The 21,113-nt window shown below is 41.7% G+C and overlaps 1 protein-coding gene across 2 annotated transcripts; it reads right to left on the bottom strand.

Annotated features, from left to right (window-relative positions):
• Positions 1 to 9,603: 9,603 nt before the first annotated feature.
• On the bottom strand, positions 9,604 to 20,722 carry LOC101079366 (membrane-spanning 4-domains subfamily A member 12-like). 2 transcript variants are annotated; one of them, XM_011605112.2, is made up of 8 exons: positions 20,628 to 20,674; positions 20,193 to 20,243; positions 17,303 to 17,490; positions 16,527 to 16,643; positions 16,267 to 16,323; positions 11,616 to 11,798; positions 10,330 to 10,452; positions 9,604 to 9,971 (listed from the first exon to the last, which is right to left on the bottom strand). In XM_011605112.2, the coding sequence occupies exons 3-8, from the start codon at positions 17,477 to 17,479 to the stop codon at positions 9,906 to 9,908; spliced, it is 723 nt and encodes a 240-aa protein (XP_011603414.2). In that variant the 5' UTR covers positions 17,480 to 17,490; positions 20,193 to 20,243; positions 20,628 to 20,674; the 3' UTR covers positions 9,604 to 9,905. The 2 variants fall into 2 exon arrangements, with proteins under 2 accessions (XP_011603414.2, XP_011603413.2); XM_011605111.2 differs by lacking the exon at positions 20,193 to 20,243 and having other exon boundaries at positions 20,628 to 20,722.
• Between the last annotated feature and the right edge of the window lie 391 nt (positions 20,723 to 21,113).

Raw genomic sequence — 21,113 nt, forward strand, 5'->3', positions numbered from 1 at the left:
TACAGTTATTAAATAAGCTGAGAACTGTGAAGAATCCAGGTGCCAGTAAAGCTCCACTCTTCCTGATTATAATGACTCCAATCTCTTCCTTCAGGCAGCAGCTTTTAACCCCCTTCCTCAGCTCCCCTCCTCACTCTTTCCCGCCCTGATCCTTACATACCTGACATACATCTGGGCAAGACCCAACAAGCATTAGCGCTGGAGATAATGGCACAAATGGTTGGAACCTAAGATTACTTTAAAATAATTTCCCAATGCTGTAAATGCGATAACCAGTGAGACAAAAACCGTCCAGTTATCTCCATTTTTGGCTCATTCTATACATTAAAGCTGCAAAAAAGAAGAAAAAAAGTGAATTGAGCTGTGATTAAAAACCTGACAGTGTACAGTCATTACAACTTTCATGCAGTTTCCTTGCAACAATTTTATCACAGCATGATTAGCATAAAAAACACCCTCTTGTGGTACCAACTGAAGCTGTGGAAACAGAAACTCATGACTGAACATGCACCGTTGAGACCCCTGTTTTTCTTTCAGTGGTTTTATTAAGAACAGATTTCATCACCAACACAGGTATTTAACAGGTATAAAAAATCCCCTGAACAATAAAGAATACGACTGAAACTGAGAAGACTTCGAAAAGGACTGCACAAAAATGCACTTCCCAATTAAGATGTGTTTGAAAGTTAGAAACTTTTCATATTTCATGTGCAATGCTTTACTGCATTCGATATTTTTGCGACAACGTTGGAGACGTTATTTGGAGGCTGGACGCCACCTAGCGGCAAAGACGGGACACCACACATTGATGTCAGGAAGACGTTGCAAAGTACCCGGATGGATGGATGGCTGGATAGATAGATAGATAGATAGATAGATAGATAGATAGATAGATAGATAGATAGATAGATAGATAGATAGATAGATAGATAGATAGATAGATAGATAGATAGATAGATAGATAGATAGATAGATAGATTTTCACATCACATCATAGCTGAGGTCTTCCGTGGGCAGCAACGGAGCACTTTTGTCCCCCTGGCAACAGGACAGACAGCAGTAGTTGAGTCTACAGTGGAATGTTTCATTCATTCCTATAAGACAGGATCCAGAGACACGTGTTCCTACCTGTTCAGTCCCGTTGAACATTTTGATGCCCAGAACTACTAAAGTGATGCATACGCATAACTGCAGAGCAGCCAGGACAGTCATAGTGATGTATGTGGCTGTCAACAGACTCTAAAACAGGAGAGAAGATTGAAGAGATGTCAGACGTCTTTCCTCCTATAATTGTCTCCCAAGTTCTGATTCCATTCTGCTGTCCCATTTATGTTTCACACAGCAGTTTCATTTCTAAGACTATAAAAATGTTACTGAATGATTTATCAATGCATTTCCAGCAGATATAATAGGGGGGTCTCAATAAAATATGTGCAGTCTTGCATGTTTACTGTACATTATTACATGACCAGAGCTGTTTACTTCCTGTTTGTGCTAATAGAAAAGGATGGCAGCAAGAAAGCTTAGTAAAGTAAGTTCCTTCCTTTGATATAAGGATTATGCCTCTCCTCTCCTCTCCTCTCCTCTCCTCTCCTCTCCTCTCCTCTCCTCTCCTCTCCTCTCCCTTCCTTCCTTCCTTCCTTCCCTCGTCTCCTCTCCTCTCCCCCTCCCCCCCCTCTCCTCTCCCATCCCCTCCTCCCCTCTCCCTTCCTTCCTTCCTTCCCTCGTCTCGTCTCCTCTCCCCTCCCCCCCTCCTCTCCCATCCCCTCCTCCCCTCTCCTCTCCTCTCCTCTCCTCTCCTCTCCTCTCCTCTCCCCTCTCCTCTCCTCTCCTCTCCCTTCCTTCCTTCCTTCCTTCCCTCGTCTCGTCTCCTCTCCCCCCTCCCCTCCCCTCCCCTCTCCTCTCCCATCCCCTCCTCTCGTCCCCTCTCCCTTCCTTCCTTCCTTCCCTCGTCTCGTCTCCTCTCCTCTCCTCTCCTCCCCTCCCCTCCCCTCCCCTCTCTTCTCCTCTCCTCTCCTCTCCTCCCCTCCCCTCTCCTCTCCTCTCCTCTCTCTTTTATTGATCTTTGCTTAATGAAAGAGCACAGAAACAATTTTGTTAAATCAACAAAATAAACACTTACCTGAGCAATGGACACCACTTTTAAACAGTTATTCTTGTCTTCTCTGTAGCTGTGACACATCCAAACAACAGAAACGGCTCCCAGGTCTATGCCATACAGCACAATACTAGCAATGGTGACAATTAAACCAAATAAGTTGACAGACACAGCGACACGCATCTGGGTGGAAGAAAAGTCCATCATTATTCCAATCACATACCAGCATGTGCATATAACCACAAAGATCTTCAGTCCTCACTCACCAGCCAAACAGAGAGAGACAGGCCTGCAACCACAACCAGGACACCAGCTGTGAGGTACTGAAGAGACAGAAAGGCATAAAACCACATTACGATTAATAGCATTAAATACAAGGTAAAGAAATAATGGTGCCACAGAGAAAGGTGTGTCTCATAAAATAGATATTGGGAGGTATAATTTACCACAACACCCAGCCAAAATGTAGCTCCCATATCAGTAGAGTCCACAGGAAAGTTAAATATTTGTCTGGGACCAAGTCCCAAGTAGAACCTAGCCACCATGATCTGGATAACCTGGGAAGGTTTAAAAATCACACAAGAGCTGAGAGACCTGAACTTTAGAGACATTTCAAAGTGTAAACAGGAGGATACTCACGCCCAGAGCTGCAGCGATGCTGGGCTGCAGCAGCCCTGTCTGCACACACCAGCTCTGGCACCTGCAGGAACAGATTCTTGGTATTTGCTCTCAGCAAAGACAAACCTCTCACACACAATCAAACCCAAGCACAACAACGCACCTGCCCATGGAAGCCATGACTGAAGGCGCTGAAACACAAATCAGCAAAACTGAAGAAGCCTTCTGGATAGAAGGCGAAACGTCTTCAAGAGAAGAAACCCAGTCCAGTTGACAGAGAAAACCACCTTGGATTCTTCAGTTCTGAAATCGCTGGGGAGAGAGCTTGAAAATATATAGCCCCTGTGGACCATCTGCATGCTAATGATCTGGGTGGTCACCTGAGAGTCGTTAGCAGGGTCGCTGGTCGGGTCGTTCACCTAGTTTCTGTTGAGGTGTCTCCCCTTTGTCTGCTGGGTCACATGGTGGTGGTCACTGGGTCTCCTGGAATGGTGTAAATGCTTGTTTTGTTGTTGGAAGGAGTGGTTGGAAGGAGTGTTGGTCTTTCAGTGGTTTTATTAAGAACAGATTTCATCATCAACACAGGTATTTAAAATCCCCTGAACAATAAAGAATACGACTGAAACTGAGAAGACTTCGAAAAGGACTGTACAAAAATGCACTTCCCAATTAAGATGTGTTTGAAAGTTAGAAACTTTTCATATTTCATGTGCAATGCTTTACTGCATTCGATATTTTTGCGACAACGTTGGAGACGTTATTTGGAGGCTGGACGCCACCTAGCGGCAAAGACGGGACATCACACATTGATGTCAGGAAGACGTTGCAAAGTACCCGGATGGATGGATGGCTGGATGGATGGATGGATGGATGGATGGATAGATAGATAGATAGATAGATAGATAGATAGATAGATAGATAGATAGATAGATAGATAGATAGATAGATAGATAGATAGATAGATAGATAGATAGATAGATAGATAGATAGATAGATAGATAGATAGATAGATAGATAGATAGATTTTCACATCACATCATAGCTGAGGTCTTCCGTGGGCAGCAACGGAGCACTTTTGTCCCCCTGGCAACAGGACAGACAGCAGTAGTTGAGTCTACAGTGGAATGTTTCATTCATTCCTATAAGACAGGATCCAGAGACACGTGTTCCTACCTGTTTAGTCCCGTTGAACATTTTGATGCCCAGAACTACTAAAGTGATGCATACGCATAACTGCAGAGCAGCCAGGACAGTCATAGTGATGTATGTGGCTGTCAACAGACTCTAAAACAGGAGAGAAGATTGAAGAGATGTCAGACGTCTTTCCTCCTATAATTGTCTCCCAAGTTCTGATTCCATTCTGCTGTCCCATTTATGTTTCACACAGCAGTATAAATTTGTTTAAAATGGCTTTTTCTCTGCAGTCAGGTCCAGCTTTGCTCCCAGTTTCACGTCGTCAGACCAGTCAGAAGCTGAACCCTGACAAGATTTCATTGAATCCCACCAGTCACAATCGTGACCGGAAAGAAAATGTTTCATTTCTAAGACTATAAAAATGTTACTGAATGATTTATCAATGCATTTCCAGCAGATATAATAGGGGGGTCTCAATAAAATATGTGCAGTCTTGCATGTTTACGGTACATTATTACATGACCAGAGCTGTTTACTTCCTGTTTGTGCTAATAGAAAAGGATGGCAGCAAGAAAGCTTAGTAAAGTAAGTTCCTTCCTTTGATATAAGGATTATGCCTCTCCTCTCCTCTCCCTTCCTTCCTTCCCTCGTCTCCTCTCCTCTCCTCTCCTCTCCTCTCCTCTCCTCTCCTCCCCCCTCCCCTCCCCTCCCCTCTCCTCTCCTCTCCCATCCCCTCCTCTCGTCCCCTCTCCCTTCCTTCCTTCCCTCGTCTCGTCTCCTCTCCTCTCCCCTCCCCTCCTCTCCCCTCCCCTCCCCTCCCCTCCCCTTCCCTCCCCTCTCCTCTCCTTTCCTCTCCTCTCCTCCCCTCCCCTCCCCTCCCCTCCCCTCTCCTCTCCTCTCCTCTCCTCTCTCTTTTATTGATCTTTGCTTAATGAAAGAGCACAGAAACAATTTTGTTAAATCAACAAAATAAACACTTACCTGAGCAATGGACACCACTTTTAAACAGTTATTCTTGTCTTCTCTGTAGCTGTGACACATCCAAACAACAGAAACGGCTCCCAGGTCTATGCCATACAGCACAATACTAGCAATGGTGACAATTAAACCAAATAAGTTGACAGACACAGCGACACGCATCTGGGTGGAAGAAAAGTCCATCATTATTCCAATCACATACCAGCATGTGCATATAACCACAAAGATCTTCAGTCCTCACTCACCAGCCAAACAGAGAGAGACAGGCCTGCAACCACAACCAGGACACCAGCTGTGAGGTACTGAAGAGACAGAAAGGCATAAAACCACATTACGATTAATAGCATTAAATACAAGGTAAAGAAATAATGGTGCCGCAGAGAAAGGTGTGTCTCATAAAATAGATATTGGGAGGTATAATTTACCACAACACCCAGCCAAAATGTAGCCCCCATATCAGTAGAGTCCACAGGAAAGTTAAATATTTGTCTGGGACCAAGTCCCAAGTAGAACCTAGCCACCATGATCTGGATAACCTGGGAAGGTTTAAAAATCACACAAGAGCTGAGAGACCTGAACTTTAGAGACATTTCAAAGTGTAAACAGGAGGATACTCACGCCCAGAGCTGCAGCGATGCTGGGCTGCAGCAGCCCTGTCTGCACACACCAGCTCTGGCACCTGCAGGAACAGATTCTTGGTATTTGCTCTCAGCAAAGACAAACCTCTCACACACAATCAAACCCAAGCACAACAACGCACCTGCCCATGGAAGCCATGACTGAAGGCGCTGAAACACAAATCAGCAAAACTTAGCAAAACCCATCAACATCGGCCGAACCTACCGGCTCATTTCACAGTAAAAGTCTCTCAAAAGTGATGACAAAGAAAAAAAAAAAGTATACATTTACAAAAGCAGTTTTTTGGATCACTTTGGAAAGCAATAAAATTGTACGATCCGTTTAGGCTGATTGGAAAATATTGCAGATATAACATTACATGCGACAAGAGTTGAAACATATCCGTTTCTATACACGCTGTTTTATGACTAATAAAGATTTGAGGAGATAAAATGAGAATAATCTCACTGTAAAATGCTCTAAGAACAATTATTTTGCTTCATACTCACCTGTGTCCAGTGCCAAAATGAGACTGGAGAGGCTGGCCTCTCCCAGCACACCTCTTCAACCCGTAAGCAGACACTTCCTGTCCAGATTAATTTCAGAATAATAGTATTGTGATAAAATTCATGTCTATAATTAAAAGGTTTGAATGAAATATTGGAAATGTTCAAATGTTTGGAATAAGAGCAAAAAAACTAAAAAGAGCTTGCCTGTAGTACATTTACCATAAAGAGTGATTTGTTTTCAGAAAAGTTTGCTTCAAGTATTGAATAGTTAGAACCAGTTTTTTGGCATAGTTATAATCCGGTTGTGCATGTTGGACACGCATGGGTACAAGCCAACAGGGCAGGATAGTAGAAAATGAAACTGTGTGTGGGCCTTCACACTGAAAACGGTGACATGGTGTTTCACGTCCTTTAAGTACTAAACAGCTGTGTTCATTATATTATTTCTACTGTTTGGCTATACTGAATATTACTGTACAGTCGATAGCTTGTTTTCCCTACTTTTGCCTAGAACTGAATGAACAACTTACGGTAGTCTTTTGGTTGCTTTTATTTAATCAAGTTTAACATAAAACAAACAAACACAACAACAAACACAGGCAGTTACATTGGATTAAATGTACAGTAGTGAATGTAAACCAAAGTATTGGGAAGTATTGTATTGTGTATTTCTGATACATGCATGGGTTATGATTGTCCATGTACTTCTTTCAACAGTGGCTGCTCAACATCTTCACCTTAAAGAAAACCACATTTCACGTTAAAACCGTTTAAACTTGTATTGTTTCCTGCAGCCTGTTCACAGACCTGCATCTCCTCCCCAGCAGTGCTGAGAGCTCTGATACCCAGAACAGCAAACCTAAGACGGGCAACGAGCAGCAGAGCAGCCAGAACCATCAGGGTCGTGTCCATAGATGTCACCAAACTCTGACAATGAACGAAAATCAGATCTCAAAATCTGATTTAGCTTTTGCACTGGCTGCACTACTTGCCGCTTCGGAGGTAAAAGAAGACATTCTTTTTATTTAAACATAAATGGACGAGATGGAAAAGAAAAGGTGGATCCATCACAAACACCCAACAAACGTGACTGTTAACCTGTGAGGCTCCAGCAGATGCGGAGCGTATGTACTATTCATTCAGGATTACCTGTACCAGAAGAGCCAAATTTCTGCAGCCATCATTGTAAGAAACCCCAAGGCTGTCTTTACACATCCAGAGGAGAGAGGCATTTTTCAAGTCTATAGAATACAGCACGATCAGGATGACGGCTCCAACCACATTCATGAACACAGTGAAGCCCACCTGAGAGGAAAGACAGAGAGAAAGACCTTCAAAATAAGAATCATATTGCAACGTATTTCCTATTCAGGATCCATTTGGCTGATGGAGCCACTTACCAGGCAGTTTGAAGGGAACTGTCCAGACAGGATAGACATGATTCCGCTCACAATGAACTGTTAAGACATGCCCAAGTTGCAGTCCTGCAGTCCTCCACTCCTTGGCAAAACAAACATTCACACCATTCCAGGAGACCCAGTGACCACCACCATGTCGAAATCGCTGGGGAGAGAGCTTGAAAATATATAGCCCCTGTGGACCATTAGCATGCTAATGATCTGGGTGGTCACCTGAGAGTCGTTAGCAGGGTCGCTGGTCGGGTCGTTCACCTAGTTTCTGTTGAGGTGTCTCCCCTTTGTCTGCTGGGTCACATGGTGGTGGTCACTGGGTCTCCTGGAATGGTGTGAATGTTTGTTTTGTTGTTGGAAGGAGCGGAGGACTGGATTGTATGTGGGTGACAGGAAGTGCCTCAGGCCACCACCTCTGTTTAAGGATGGTTTTTCCAATTTAACATGGATAGCTTCCTTAACCCCCCTTTCAAACCAGCGGTCTTCTCTGGCCAGTATCCTTACTTGGCTGTCCTCGAAGGAGTGCCCACTCTCCTTTAGGTGTAAGTGGACTGCTGAATCCTGACCCGAAGAGGTGGCACGTCTGTGTTGTGCCATTCTTCTGTGGAGAGGTTGTTTGGTTTCCCCAATGTACAGTTCCTTGCATTCCTCCTGGCACTGTACAGCATAAACAACATTACTTTGTTTGGGTCTTGGTGTCTTGTCCTTTGGGTGTACTAACCTCTGTCTGAGAGTGTTGCTGGGAAGAACTGAAGAAGCCTTCTGGATAGAAGGCGAAACGTCTTCAAGAGAAGAAATCCAGTCCAGTTGACAGAGAAAACTACCTTGGATACAATGACCTGGATGACTGAGAATCTACACAGACATCATTCATCCGGTTTCTTAAGTCTAACATTCAAGTTGATTTTCTCATGGTAACATAGCAACGCTAAGATCCGTTTACCACAGCACCAAGCCAGGACGCAGCTCCCAAACTGCTCACGTCCCCAGGATACGTGCTCGTACGTCCTGACCCGAGTCCGATGTTGAAGAGCCCCACCATGATCTGGATGGTCTGAAAAGACTGAACTGTGGACACACCACTGGTTTTAGGACTTCACGAGTTTAAATTCAACTCACCCCAATCATGCTTGAATTCATAGTGAAAAAAAGCTGCATTTGTGTGTACAGTGATCCCTCGTTTATCGCGGGAGTTACGTTCCAAAAGTAACACGCGAAAAGTGAAATCCGCGAAGTAGCAACTTTATTTTTTTTAATTATTTTACAATGCAATACTGAACAGTAGAATGAAACCAAACATCAAAACCTGTTTTAAAGACCAAACTTTGTTTAAAACAATAATTTTAATACAGTAATACTGTACAAGGTTGGAAACATTGTCACTCGCGTATTTCCCAGTCCCAGCTGTGCCTCTGCGTCCTGACTCCGCTCCGCTGGAGCGTCTGTTTCTACTGGAGGCGCAGGAGTCTTTCTCCGAGAGAAGAACATTGTTATAGGTAGTTGTTGGCGCTCTTTCTTTTTCTGGGCAAGAAGATTTTTATAAACGGATATGCCACCTTCAGTTATATTTGAGAACTGCAATGAACGACTCATCAAAGGGTCCCATTCTTGTGCTGTGCGCTTTAGTTCAGTGGCCATTCTCACCATGGTTGCTAAGCGACCAAGTGCAAACGTAAAGTTGGCAGAATGTACAGAAACGAAAACTGTTGACAAGTGAAAAATCAATACAGTACAGCGTCAATATTTTATTTCTAAACAACAGTAAAGCCCCTGAGCCAATCAGGATTCAGAGGCACTGTAAAAAAAAAACCAAAAAAAAAAAAACCCGCGAAGCAGCGAAAGATGAACCGCGATATAGCGAGGGATCACTGTATTCATACAACCAAACCATTCAATAGAGGACTGTGTGAAAATGTCACAGCAGGCAGAATAAACAGTCGTTGATACTGCAAAACAATGTTATCGAATCCAAACATGCAGCACTCATTGTTGATTCCTACGGCAGCGGTGCCTGAAGCCAGATTTCTTTACTCAGTGAATCTAAAATATGCTACTTCTGTTAGGACAAGCATAAGGATCACCTCTTGGCTAGGTCCTTCCTGTAAAACCGGTTCAATCCTATCCCAGACTGAAAAACTGTTCTGTTTTCTGAATCTGTTTAATTGTCTGTGGTTTAAACTTTGAATCCGTTTGGTTCTCAGGGCAAAATAGTTTGCAGACCAAGAAAAAATTACTAAGATCACTTACCCATTACAATTTTAATTTTATTTAAACCTTTAACAGGAAATCCCTTTGAACAAAAAAAGACCAAGCGGATTATTGATACAAAAAAGCAAATAAAACAGAAAGCTTTTAGTTTAAATTCATCTTAAGAATAGCAGTTATGCTCATAGTGAAGAGTATTGTAGGTTATTGCAACTTAATGTAAATGAAAGTAAATTTGCTGCACAGAAAAATGTAAACAGCAGCATATAAGTATTACAGAACTATAGGCTATAGTGCAGATAGATGAAGCCGTTTGGCTGTTGTGCAGAAACTGTTTCAGGTTGAAGGGTCGTCGGTGCATTCATCCAGTAGTGGCGTGCACTGTTCTGGATCTTCAGCACTCTGTAAAAGAAAGTTCAAGTTCAGGAAAAGACAAAAATGCTACATCCAAATGCAACAGAGAAAACATGATACTTTGTTGAGCCTTCTGAAATGTCCTCTGCATTTAGATGAAAATTTCCACAATACTAAAAGAAATATTTTAATATGTGAACTTTATGGTGCAGCCTTATGGAACATTTCTGGGATAAATATAAAAATACAGCTATTTATTGCTGTTTTAGCAAGAAAATTGATTAGCAAAACCTTATTTCTCAGAAGATATAAAATGTTCAATAACCATGTTTTGCAACTGTGGGAAAAATGAGTAAAGACTAAAACACATTGAAATTCACTTGGTCGTTAAAGGCTGATTTTGAACCTTATTTTCTCTCCCTGGACTTTTGCGAAATGCCTTGATCCCCAACACAACCGAGCTGATGGCCACACAGACCTCCGTGACAGAAAGGATGATCAGCAGAGAGTTGATGCCTTTCAGGAGCACCTGAAATACATATATACTCTATAGTTAAATCTCTTTTCAGTGTGCAGCTTATATTAATGCGATTATAAAAAGCATCCAATTAGTCATATTTACTTTACATTTCTTAAATGACTGGCATAAACATTTTGACCTTCTTATTGATAGAATTTGGAATACCGTTTCAACTGGTGACTCCGACTATGTCACCCTAGACAAAACCGTTGCTGGCCTGTCCTACCAAAGACAACAGGACCCTGAAGCTCATCTAGCAGACCCCTGAGTATGTCCCTCTAGTCAAGAGGCAGCCTGCTGATCAGGCGCGTGAAGAGGACATCAACTTCAGTGAGTTTCATCATGGCTTTAAGGACATTTCGTTGAATATTATATATTGTGATATGTACATTGTATACACCCTCTGTATTATGTACAGGTATACAATTATCCATTTATCTTGGATTATTATATATACATCCTTTTTTTGTATATTTTCTATTATCTCAAATTTTATTTTATTTTTTTCTCTGCATGCTTTTGCTGTTGCTGTTGCGCTGTAAATTTCCCCGTGTGGGACAAATAAAGGAAATCTGAATCTGAATTAACCTAACAACAACCTAGCAACCTAGGGGAGCTTCTGAACAAGAAGAGAGCCCTCATGTCTGGGGATGTCCAAGTACTGAGGAGGATACAATGTGACCCGGGATTGTGAAATCCAGTGTTTTGAAAGAGTTCTTGAGCATCAGAGCCAGCAATACCAACAGAGTGGACAACCTGGCTGGCTGCTCTATTGACTGCAAACAGAAGGCCTTTAAGGCTATAGTGGAGGAGGACAATGGACAAACTAGTATCCATATTGGCTAACATGGACCTATCCATCACATACTGGATAGAAGACAGTAGACAGTAGTAGACAGATCCTGCTCTGGAGTATTAGAGAATGGTACACAAATTCTTTCATACTATTCCAAATCATGGTATAAAATCCAGATTCAATTGAATCCAGGGCCAATGGTAAACACCCCGCTATTTTATAATAGCAGAACTCTTAACTGCAGTTTATATTATACGTTTTTGTGATTTTCCTCTCTGAGCACGATTTCCCCAATGGGGGTGAATAAAGTTTTATTCTGTTCTAATCTACTATCAAGGACATCATATACAATACAGTTGCAGTATTTCACACTTACTTCGGTCAAAGCCATTTTTTCCAAGCATTTTTCCTCATAGAGTTTTTGCCATTGGGATTTGTGTGAGTGGTAATCTTCGCATATCCAGTATATATAAAAATTGGCTATATTCTTGCTGTAGAGTACGATGGCAGCCACGGCAAAAGCAAATCCCACAATATTCAAAGTCACATTGAGAAAGACCTGAAAGACACATTTAGAAACAAGAACAAAATCAGAACAAAGTCACACAAAACATTAGTTAAGAGAATAACAAAAGATATCAGGGTTCCCCCGAGAAAAAGGAACTGGCACTGTGACCGACCAATTTATCAGAGAAATTCCGGTCAAATATTATGTAGATTTTCTTTTAGCTTAAAACAATCAATGATAGGCAGGGAAAAAATGATATCAAGGAATGTCAATTTATAATATTCTCATTGAAAAGTAGACAACAGCAAATAACAATGTCAATTTCCTCGTGGGTGGAAAATAAATAACGCATAAAGATCAACTCCAATAATAATAAGAAAACAATATTCATACGTTATTTTGCAGAGTGACGTTCATATCACTATCAAATTTATATTGCCTACAAAAGTCATGAAACCGGGATGCTGCCCAGCCATTTTCATCAGACATTTTCACTGGAGGGGGTTCAAAAGACTACCACATAACACAAATCTAACAAACAGTGCAGTCGGCATGTTTTCACATACTATCTTTTTTAGATTCTTACATTTACATTTGCAGATCTGGGAAAATAGGGTGCAGCAGGTAAAAGAGCATTTTGCAGTCTCTTGAGTTCAGTTGGGTTCAGTCAGGATTCCTGCTGGGCTACTTTTGAACATTTTGAGTTGGCTCCAAGACACTCCTGCATTGATGCACAGGAGATGCACAGGAGATAAAACCGGTCCCACAGTCACTACTGAAAGCTGGTTTCATTAGAGAAAGCAACGACTCACCTGTAAATACGCCATTGTTTCCAGTGAATGAAGCTCCACCATCTAATTAATGGCGGCTAGTGCAAGCAGTAAATGCCACAGTAATTCACAGAGCACCCATAGTCCCAGATCCATCTACACTTTTAAATGATATAAGATCAGATGGAAAGGTATTTCCGTTCAACTCAGTAATCAGTAATGTCTTTTCAATTCCAGTGCACCCAGACAGCCAGTTTTGGTTTGCATTTACTTTCCAAGGTAAACAATATACTTGGACTAGATTTCCACAAGGTTACTGTGAAAGTCCAACCATATTTTCACAAGTAATGTCATCCTGCACGTCAAAATTTAACACACCAAAAGCCAGAAGCAAATGAAGCATTCAGCACAATACAGCAGATACTGATAAGTACTGAAACTTTAGCATTTCCTGATTATTCTAAGTCATTTAGACAAACAGTAGATTGTAAAGGAGAGTATATAACTTCCGTATTGATGCAACAGCATGGAGATAAGTGGAAACCTCAAATAATAACCTCAAAGATTAGACCCTGTGGCGAGAGCACTGCCAATCTGTGCAAGAGCTGTTGCTGCGGCATCTGAAGCTGTAAAAGCATCAGCAAACGTAATTCTGTATCATGAGTTAGAACTTTTAGTCCCTCATGCAGTTTCTGTTCTGCTTTTACAAAGCAAGATCAGCTTCCTGTCACCTGCACGACACCTATCAACCACATTTGACTATTAAAAGATGTACAGTATTGAACCCAGCTACACTTTTGCCAACTGCAGAAGATGGAACAGAACATAAATGTTTAGATATGACGGAAAGTTGTACGTTACCTAGAAAAGACCTAAAAGATACACCGTTGACAGAAGGAATAACTTTGTATGCTGACGGCTCTTCAAGAAAGAGTCTAGATGGCACTAACAAAACTGGCTACGCTATTGTCACCATAGACACGGCAGTGGAAGCAACCACACTACTCTGCACAGGCAGCAGAGTTAGTTGCACTAATCGGAGCTTGTGAATTGATGAAAGGGAAAAAGGGAACCATTTATACAGACAGCCAGTATGCACACTCTGCACTATTCATATTTACAAATCAGTGGAAAAACAGAGGCATGGTAATAAGTACAGGAAAGAAAATAACACATGGAGACTTGCTTAACAGGCTGCTGTCGCAGTATGTAAATGTGCTGCACACAAAAAAGGGGAAGGTAGCACAACATTGAGGAACAACTTTGCATACTAAACCGCAAAGGAAGCCACAGAGAGACAATTATTTCTATTACCGTAATAGTGGAAGTTCTGTTTACAGTAAAAAAAACACAGTGCTAAGATAGTGAATGGAATTTACACAATGCCTGATGGAAAACCTGTATTGCCAAGAAATATGTATAGATGGGTGGCTATTGTGAGCCACGGGCCTTGCCATGTCTCAACAGGAGGGATGGTAAAGGTAGTACAATCACAGTTCTATGCAATAGGATTTCAATCTTACTCTAAAAAAATTCTATTTAGCATGTCCAATTTGTTTGAAGCATAGTCCTCAGGAAGGTATTAAGCCACAGAAAGGTGAAACACCTATACCATCCTATACACCTATACCACACATTTATATGGACTATATTGAACTTAGTCCATGTGAAGGAAAGAAATATTGCTTAGTGTTAAAAGATCCTTTTACCAGATGGATTGAAGTTTTCCCTCCAGAAAAAGCAGAACAACCTCTACTGGATGAAGGAGAAGAAGTGGATCCACGAGACGTTTGGACGAATGCACTGCACAATGTCAGACTGTTTGAAATGTCTTAAGTTGCACCCACATTGAACTCTTGAGTGTAAGAAATGTATTGTCTAGCAAAATGAAGTAATACATTTAAAGTTGATAAAAGTGAAAATATGTATTATGGATGATGAGAATCTAGATGCATTAAATGATAAACAGGACGGAAATGTGAGAATTATTCTATATTACTGCTACAATGCATCTGTATGTTTAGCACCTACGCAGATGGAGGAGGAACATAGTGTTTTCACTTTTCTTAGTATTAATCCAATTGTCTAGACTACCAAAGCTATTGTGAAACTGCTTATATGTGTAGCGTCTGAAACCTTGGGAGCGTATAGGAAGTGGGTGAAATACCACAAAGTGATAACAAGCTGATGTGAATAAACGGAGGAGGCTTGCAGCGGAACAGCAGAGCGACCGAGGGTTTCGGAGCGTACTGCTGCTCTTCCATCCTACCTGGAGGAGCTAGTGATACCTTATCAGCCCAATAGACCGCTCCGCTCTCAGAATGCTGGTCTACTTGTGGTTCCCAGAGTCTCTAGGAGTAGAATGGGGGGCCGAGCATTTAGCTACCAGGCCCCCTGCTGTGGAACCAGCTCCCTGTCCAGGTACGGGAGGCTGACTCCATCGCTACTTTTAAGATCAGACTCAAAACCTACCTCTTTGAAAAAGCTTATTGTTACTAATTCAGTAGTTCCAGTTACTATCATAGACAGACAAATTATCATACTTAGGGGGTCGTCTAATCGTTAGGTCACATCTTAGTTATGCTGTTATAGGCCAAGGCTGCCGGGGTCCGGAAACATGATCACCTGACAGGCCTCTGTCACTCCACTGAGTCATGGTTTCCTTTCCTCTCCTCATCAAGCAGACTAGTTATGCTGATTCTTGTGTAGTTTTTCTGCTTCTCCACCCCCCCCCCCCCTATTTATTTACAGGTATCGCCGCCCTCGGAGCTGCATAATGACCTCCGGCCCCGCTGAAGTGATTGTGCATCATATTTTTTGTGTGTGTTTCTGTGCTCTGTGCCTCTCCTCTCCCTCTCCCTCTCCTCTCCCACTCCTTCTCCTTTTCCTCTCCCTCTCCTCTTCTTTCCTCTCCTCTTTCCCCTCCTCCTCCTCTCCTCTACCTCCCCTTCACTCTACTTCTCCTCTCCTCTACCCCTCCCCTCTCCTCTCCTACCTATCCTATCCTCTACCTGTCCTCCCCCTTCTCCTCTCTCCTTACCCAGCCGGCCATCAGCAGGAGGGTCCCCCTACATGAGCCTGGTCCTGCTCAAGGTTTCTTCCTGTTAAAGGGGAGTTTTTCCTGCCACTGTTGCTTGTCTGGGGTCAGGCCCCGGGATTCTGGAAAGCGCCTTGAAACAATTTTGATTGTATAAGACGCTATATAAATAAAGATTGATTGATTCTCTCTTGCAAGGTCACCCGCGTGTCTTTTGTTGATTCATGCAGGGTTCTGTTGAGTTGCTCTGTTTCAACTCTAACAGTCACCACCCAAGTGCTATTGCAATTAAGTCCACAAACTGTCAAGTATGTCCCAAGTTTCCCGGATATGTACTTGCTCTGCCTATTTTTTTTATATTTAAGCATGCATCAGACTTGACCTGTGTGGACGAGGGACAGCTAGGTATCCATATTGCATTTCACCTGAACGGGCAGCAAAGATGCAATGTACATGCTTCAGTGTACAGACCACCAAGTATGTACTTCAAAAGTTCATGAGCTACATAAGAATTGTGATTGTGAAAACTTGCCCACTGCGCTGTGTGATATACAGCTTTCATTGAGCAGTTTATAACTAGACAAACTTCAACACTAACCCTTGATTATAATCTTTTAATGAAAATTAATATCACCGTGTCCTTCTAGTCAAGAATACAACATTCTAAAACATTTTATTTTGCTGAATGAGGAAGAAAATGGGATAAACTTACTAGGCCTGGACTGGGGCGCCTCTCAGAGAAAATGCACATGGCTCCTAAAAATATGAACTATGAAAAAGACCAGAATGATATTAAGTATAACATGACAATGGTTCTTGATAGCTAAATAGTTATGTAAGCATAATATCCAGAAATTGAAAACAACTGATTTATTTTGTGCAGTACCTAACACTATCACGACACAATATATTAGCAGCTGACAGAACTGGATGTAAATATTGTGAAATAGAAATGAAAAGTCATTTGTTTACCACTGCTCCAAACCAAAAAGGGAAATAGGTTTCCCTTATATCCCATGAAGCACCACTTCCGGTACAGAGGATGACTGAAAAGCCGATGTTAAGCAACCCTATCATAATGTGCAGAGTCTGGAGAAGATGGGAGAAAGGTAAAACCCTGGTTAGTATAACTGCAGCCAGAGGAGGTTCTTTAAATGGAACTGGAATCTTTGGAAGAATCTGTGCAAGAGAATGAGTTCTATGGGAAAGCTCTGGACCATGCAGGCCAGAGTAGCCAAGTTCAATCCAGCTGGACATCCATTACTATCTCTTTTCTCATGAACTTGAATGACTATTGGGCCAAATAGGGGGTATTTTACATCAGATGTGTGTCTTCAAGGTACTGGGCTAAGAAGACTGTGCACGTTATTTACTGCTTGCAATCTTAGCTACTTGGCTTCCCTATGAACATACTTGATCTGAGCCACTGAGTACTGTTAAGTGTGCTTGTTGTTCAGCTTGTTTGGGCCAAGGGAGATAATTGCTAGGCCCACTGCAGAGTCACTCCACCACAATGTCAGGCATTTCAATCAGCCCAACTCAAAATCATTTGTAGTATTAGTAGAGTATTTGGTATTTCAGGGGCTTTTTTCAGGCTAGCCCCTTTAGAATAAAGACCCTCTTGGGTCAAAACCTGCCAGTCTGCCAGTGCAAGAAGGGCAGCATGGATGTGAAATTGGTTTACCGGTACGGGTTTTGCATAAGTCAGTCAACCTTCTGCAGCCCAATATGAAAATCAAGCTGCTCACCCCCAGGGTTGACTGTGAAGTTCCTTGGTTCTCCTTCAACTGCTGAGACAGGGTGCAGCACTTGGGGCTGTAGCAAAGTCCCTTTAATATTTGGCATAGTGGAGGACAAGAACTGTTGGGGTCAGAGGTTAAAGTCAGCACAGTGACCCCATCAGCTGTTGACACAGTCACAGGCATCTTCTGAAGTCCTGTGGAAAGGAGGAGACGAGCATTTTTTACATCTGCTAATAAGGTTGTAGTCAGTCTCGCAAGAACCTTTGTGAGAAGAATTGTTGTTATCACTATTATCGTCCAAATGCTGTGATGTGTAGATTTAAAGTGTTTGAGGAATGCTGTTAAGAAAAAGGAATGTTTGAATGTTTAAACTAAGTGCTGGAGCTGTTTACATAAGCAGAACTTAGAGGTATCCTGTTCGTTAAGACAAAGAAGTCGTGAAGATGGGAAAAGTAAATAGAAGATAAGAAGTCGTGAGAGCCTGTTTGACACATGCCCTGTTTGCACCAATAAATGAGGCGAGCAGCAGACGAGCAGAGTTGACAGAGGAAGCCTGAACTGCTGCTCGACCCTCCCTTGCAAGGCCTCCTGTTGTTTGCGTGGTCGATCTGAATCTAGTGACGAACAGCACGGGTGACTAAAACTTCACCCTCACACCTTAGACATGTGTTTCTTTTCTCCAAGTCGCAAGAAGGTTGATCTAGCCCGGATAGGTCACACAGGTGACTTCACTGCAGCATGCGTCAGTCCCACCCTTCATTTGCCTTTTGAGACTGATTCTCTGCGCACAGGAATAATCACCCATTTATTTTGCGGTTATACAGTAGGTTTTACACCTGTGTTTTACAAAATTTCCTACCCCCCTCAAAGCTGAAAACATATTCCTGCACTAACTACACCTGTCTAACCAAATACTCAGGAGAAGCCATCATCCAATTGACCGGGGGGCTGGTGACGTTAACAACACCCTTCATAGGGTCCCACAGCAGAGGAGGGACCCTCAGCCAGGACTGGCAACAGATGTTTACAGACAAGAAAACAGATAACAGAATGGGGAAAAAAATCTAGGCTACATTAAAGGGTGGAGTGTTATCTGAGAGCATTTTAATATATTTGCCTCTCCAGCATCTTTGCTCATATATTTAGTTTCTAATAGGTTTTTCTCTTTGGCTTAAACAGATATATATATATATATATCATGAATACATTTCAGTATGCCAGCAGAGTTCAAGTTAAAACTAGGATTCCTCCCCACCTATAGTGATCGAAAGGAAAGTATCTGATCTATGCAGCTGAGTCAAACTCGATGGACGGAATACCAGCATGTCAGAGGGGAACCAAACAAATAACTTATTTCACAAAACTCCAAAAAAGTTTAGTTTTAAGAAAAAGTTGATTTTTTTATCGATGCTTTTGAAAATAAAAAGAATACGATAGTTGTCCTTTCACCATGTGCTTCTCTTGAACTGTTGGGACTCAATACCTGGTAATGGAAGCTATCAGTGATTGTAATTAAAATCATTTGAACATAATTGTGTTGGTGGTAAGACAATATTAAAATAGGTAAATAATTTATATAGATTGATAAAGAATGATCAGCCATGCTGAATATTTATGAGATTAATGGTTGAAAGAACTCATTGCGGAGTACCCCCACAACCATCGCACAGAATGTGTGAATCGTCCTCATTTGACTGACTTCATTTAAATTACTCCCAGAATGAAAAGCATCTTGGAAAATATTGTGTCAAGTATTATTATGTTAAAATGTACAATTTGGTATTTAACAGTGATATTCAAATTAAAAATACATTGCATAAAATACAGTATAAATTTATCTAAAACTTCAGCTACTACTTTATTCTATCACATTTTATGGATTAACAGCATCTAATGTTTTGGTCTGTGTTATTAGAAAATGTTTTTACAGGTACAACAGATGTGTATAGCTGTATAAGCATGTGTATAGCTGTATAAACAGATGATCAACTAGACAAACACACTTAAGGAAACCCGGCAAATATTTTTGATAACCATCCGAGATGACTCCTGTTAAACAATCATCACAAAATTATGCAAATAGCGCACAGTTGTGTCTGTCCTCCAAAAAGAGTATTTTAAATGTAAGGTGCTTATTTAATATTATACCAAGAAAGTGTATCATTTTTAGATGCTTTTTGCAGTTATTTCCAGGTTTTCAAACAATATCTCTGCAGGTGGAATTCTCTTGTTTTAATTATGCAATAATAATAATAATAATAATAATATAATATTACTCCAACTTTAATTTTAATTGTTGTGCTCGGCTGCCTGTCAACCTGGAGCCGAAGTCAGTTGAACTCTGCAGAATTTCATTTTTTATTTATTTATAAAGGCAGATGTTTCTGAAGTATGCCACTTATGATTACCCGGCACTTTAATTTTGACAACGCCAACCTTTGCCCATGGAACATGACATTTACTTGCTGATAACAAAAGAAAAGTGAGCAAACTCACTCACAGAATTTTCACAGAGGATCTTTGTCGCACTATAAGGTGGAGTTTGCAGGTTTAAAATTACTACTGATTACTGATTTGAATGTAGCCTAGGTTGCATCTGCCATGAATTAGAACAAGGCAGATACCAAACACAGCTTTTCAGTGAGATTCGACAAGGCTGACGAAGCGGGGAGATGAGGGTGAGGCTACAGATGGTGATACAGCGATAAACTACTGGATTCTGGCAAGTAGTGGAAAATCACAGCGGTTGCCACAGGATGGGGGAGTTTGAGTGCAGGCCAAGGAACATATTTTAGAAACCTGGAACAGCTCAGTTGAAAGGAATACATCTGTCCGAATAAAGGTTATGGTGGAAAAGTTGAAAATCATCTTGATTTTTAGGAAAGAGGACGATTACCGGTATGTTAGTATGAGTCCAACAGTGCTGACGAGGGGATTGAGGAAAAATCTGGAGGAGTTAGAAATGGTTAAAGTCGTGAGAGTATTTTACTGTAAAATAATCATTTTGGCTTTTCACCCCCCCCCCCCCCCCCCCACCACCACCATCCAGCCTTCTATGAATATCCTCCCATGATATGTCCCTAATCTTGGGATTGTCCCTAAACTTGGGATTTCCTCTTAAATTAGAGGTCACAACTGGGCCAAGGGGGGATCATTTTAATCACAGATCATTTTACTACGTCTAGTTTTATGACAAAAAGTTCATTAACTATTATTATTAGTCCGTTAACCCTGAGTTAATGCTTGACTGTGTAAAACTAAATAAAAATCTATTCTTTTTTTCAGTGTTGGTCCGCGACGTGCCAAACAAAACAGAAACAACACCCTTTACCTTAAACAGCCTTCCAGGGGAAAGAGAAACGCAGATTAATTAGATTTACTCGCTGCCTGAAATGCTGCGCAGTCACAGCAGCTGTTTGCTCCTTTCTGCCCCCAGTGGCCGGGAGTTGGTCCGGATGTGGACATGGCTTCAGATACAAGAGAAAATGACCAAGTTATTAGCTTCTTTAACTTGTTAACAATGCTAAGTAAGTTCGTGTATGGGTTAAAGAGTTTATAGAGCAATACCCCAGGTCCTAAGGAAGCTCACAAAGCTGATGGAGAAGCCAAGTCTAACTAGCTGCTGTTCCTCCTGCTTCCTGAGATCTGAACATCTTTCATTCAATATGTTTCCTTCTGCACAAAGTTGGCTGAAAGAGAACCTGGTTACGAGAGATTGAATGAATTGACTGTGTAGTGATCCATGAATGGAGTGGGTGGACCCTGCCAGGGATCAATGCCTGGAGGTGATGGATCCCCCTGGGTCACACTCTGGGAA

The sequence above is a fragment of the Takifugu rubripes genome, chromosome 7, assembly GCF_901000725.2.
Source record: "Takifugu rubripes chromosome 7, fTakRub1.2, whole genome shotgun sequence".
NCBI lineage: Eukaryota > Metazoa > Chordata > Actinopteri > Tetraodontiformes > Tetraodontidae > Takifugu > Takifugu rubripes.

Excerpts from the sequence above, each read along its gene's own strand:
- LOC101079366 (XM_011605111.2), bottom strand. The coding sequence starts at position 17,479 with ATGCCTGTGACTGTGTCAACAGCTGATGGGGTCACTGTGCTGACTTTA. Across the intron at positions 16,644-17,302 it reads CTTCACAGTCAACCCTGGGG|ACTCTGCACATTATGATAGG; the intron begins GTGAGCAGCTTG and ends CATCTTCTCCAG. Across the intron at positions 9,972-10,329 it reads GTCCAGGGAGAGAAAATAAG|AGTGCTGAAGATCCAGAACA; the intron begins GTTCAAAATCAG and ends TTTCTTTTACAG.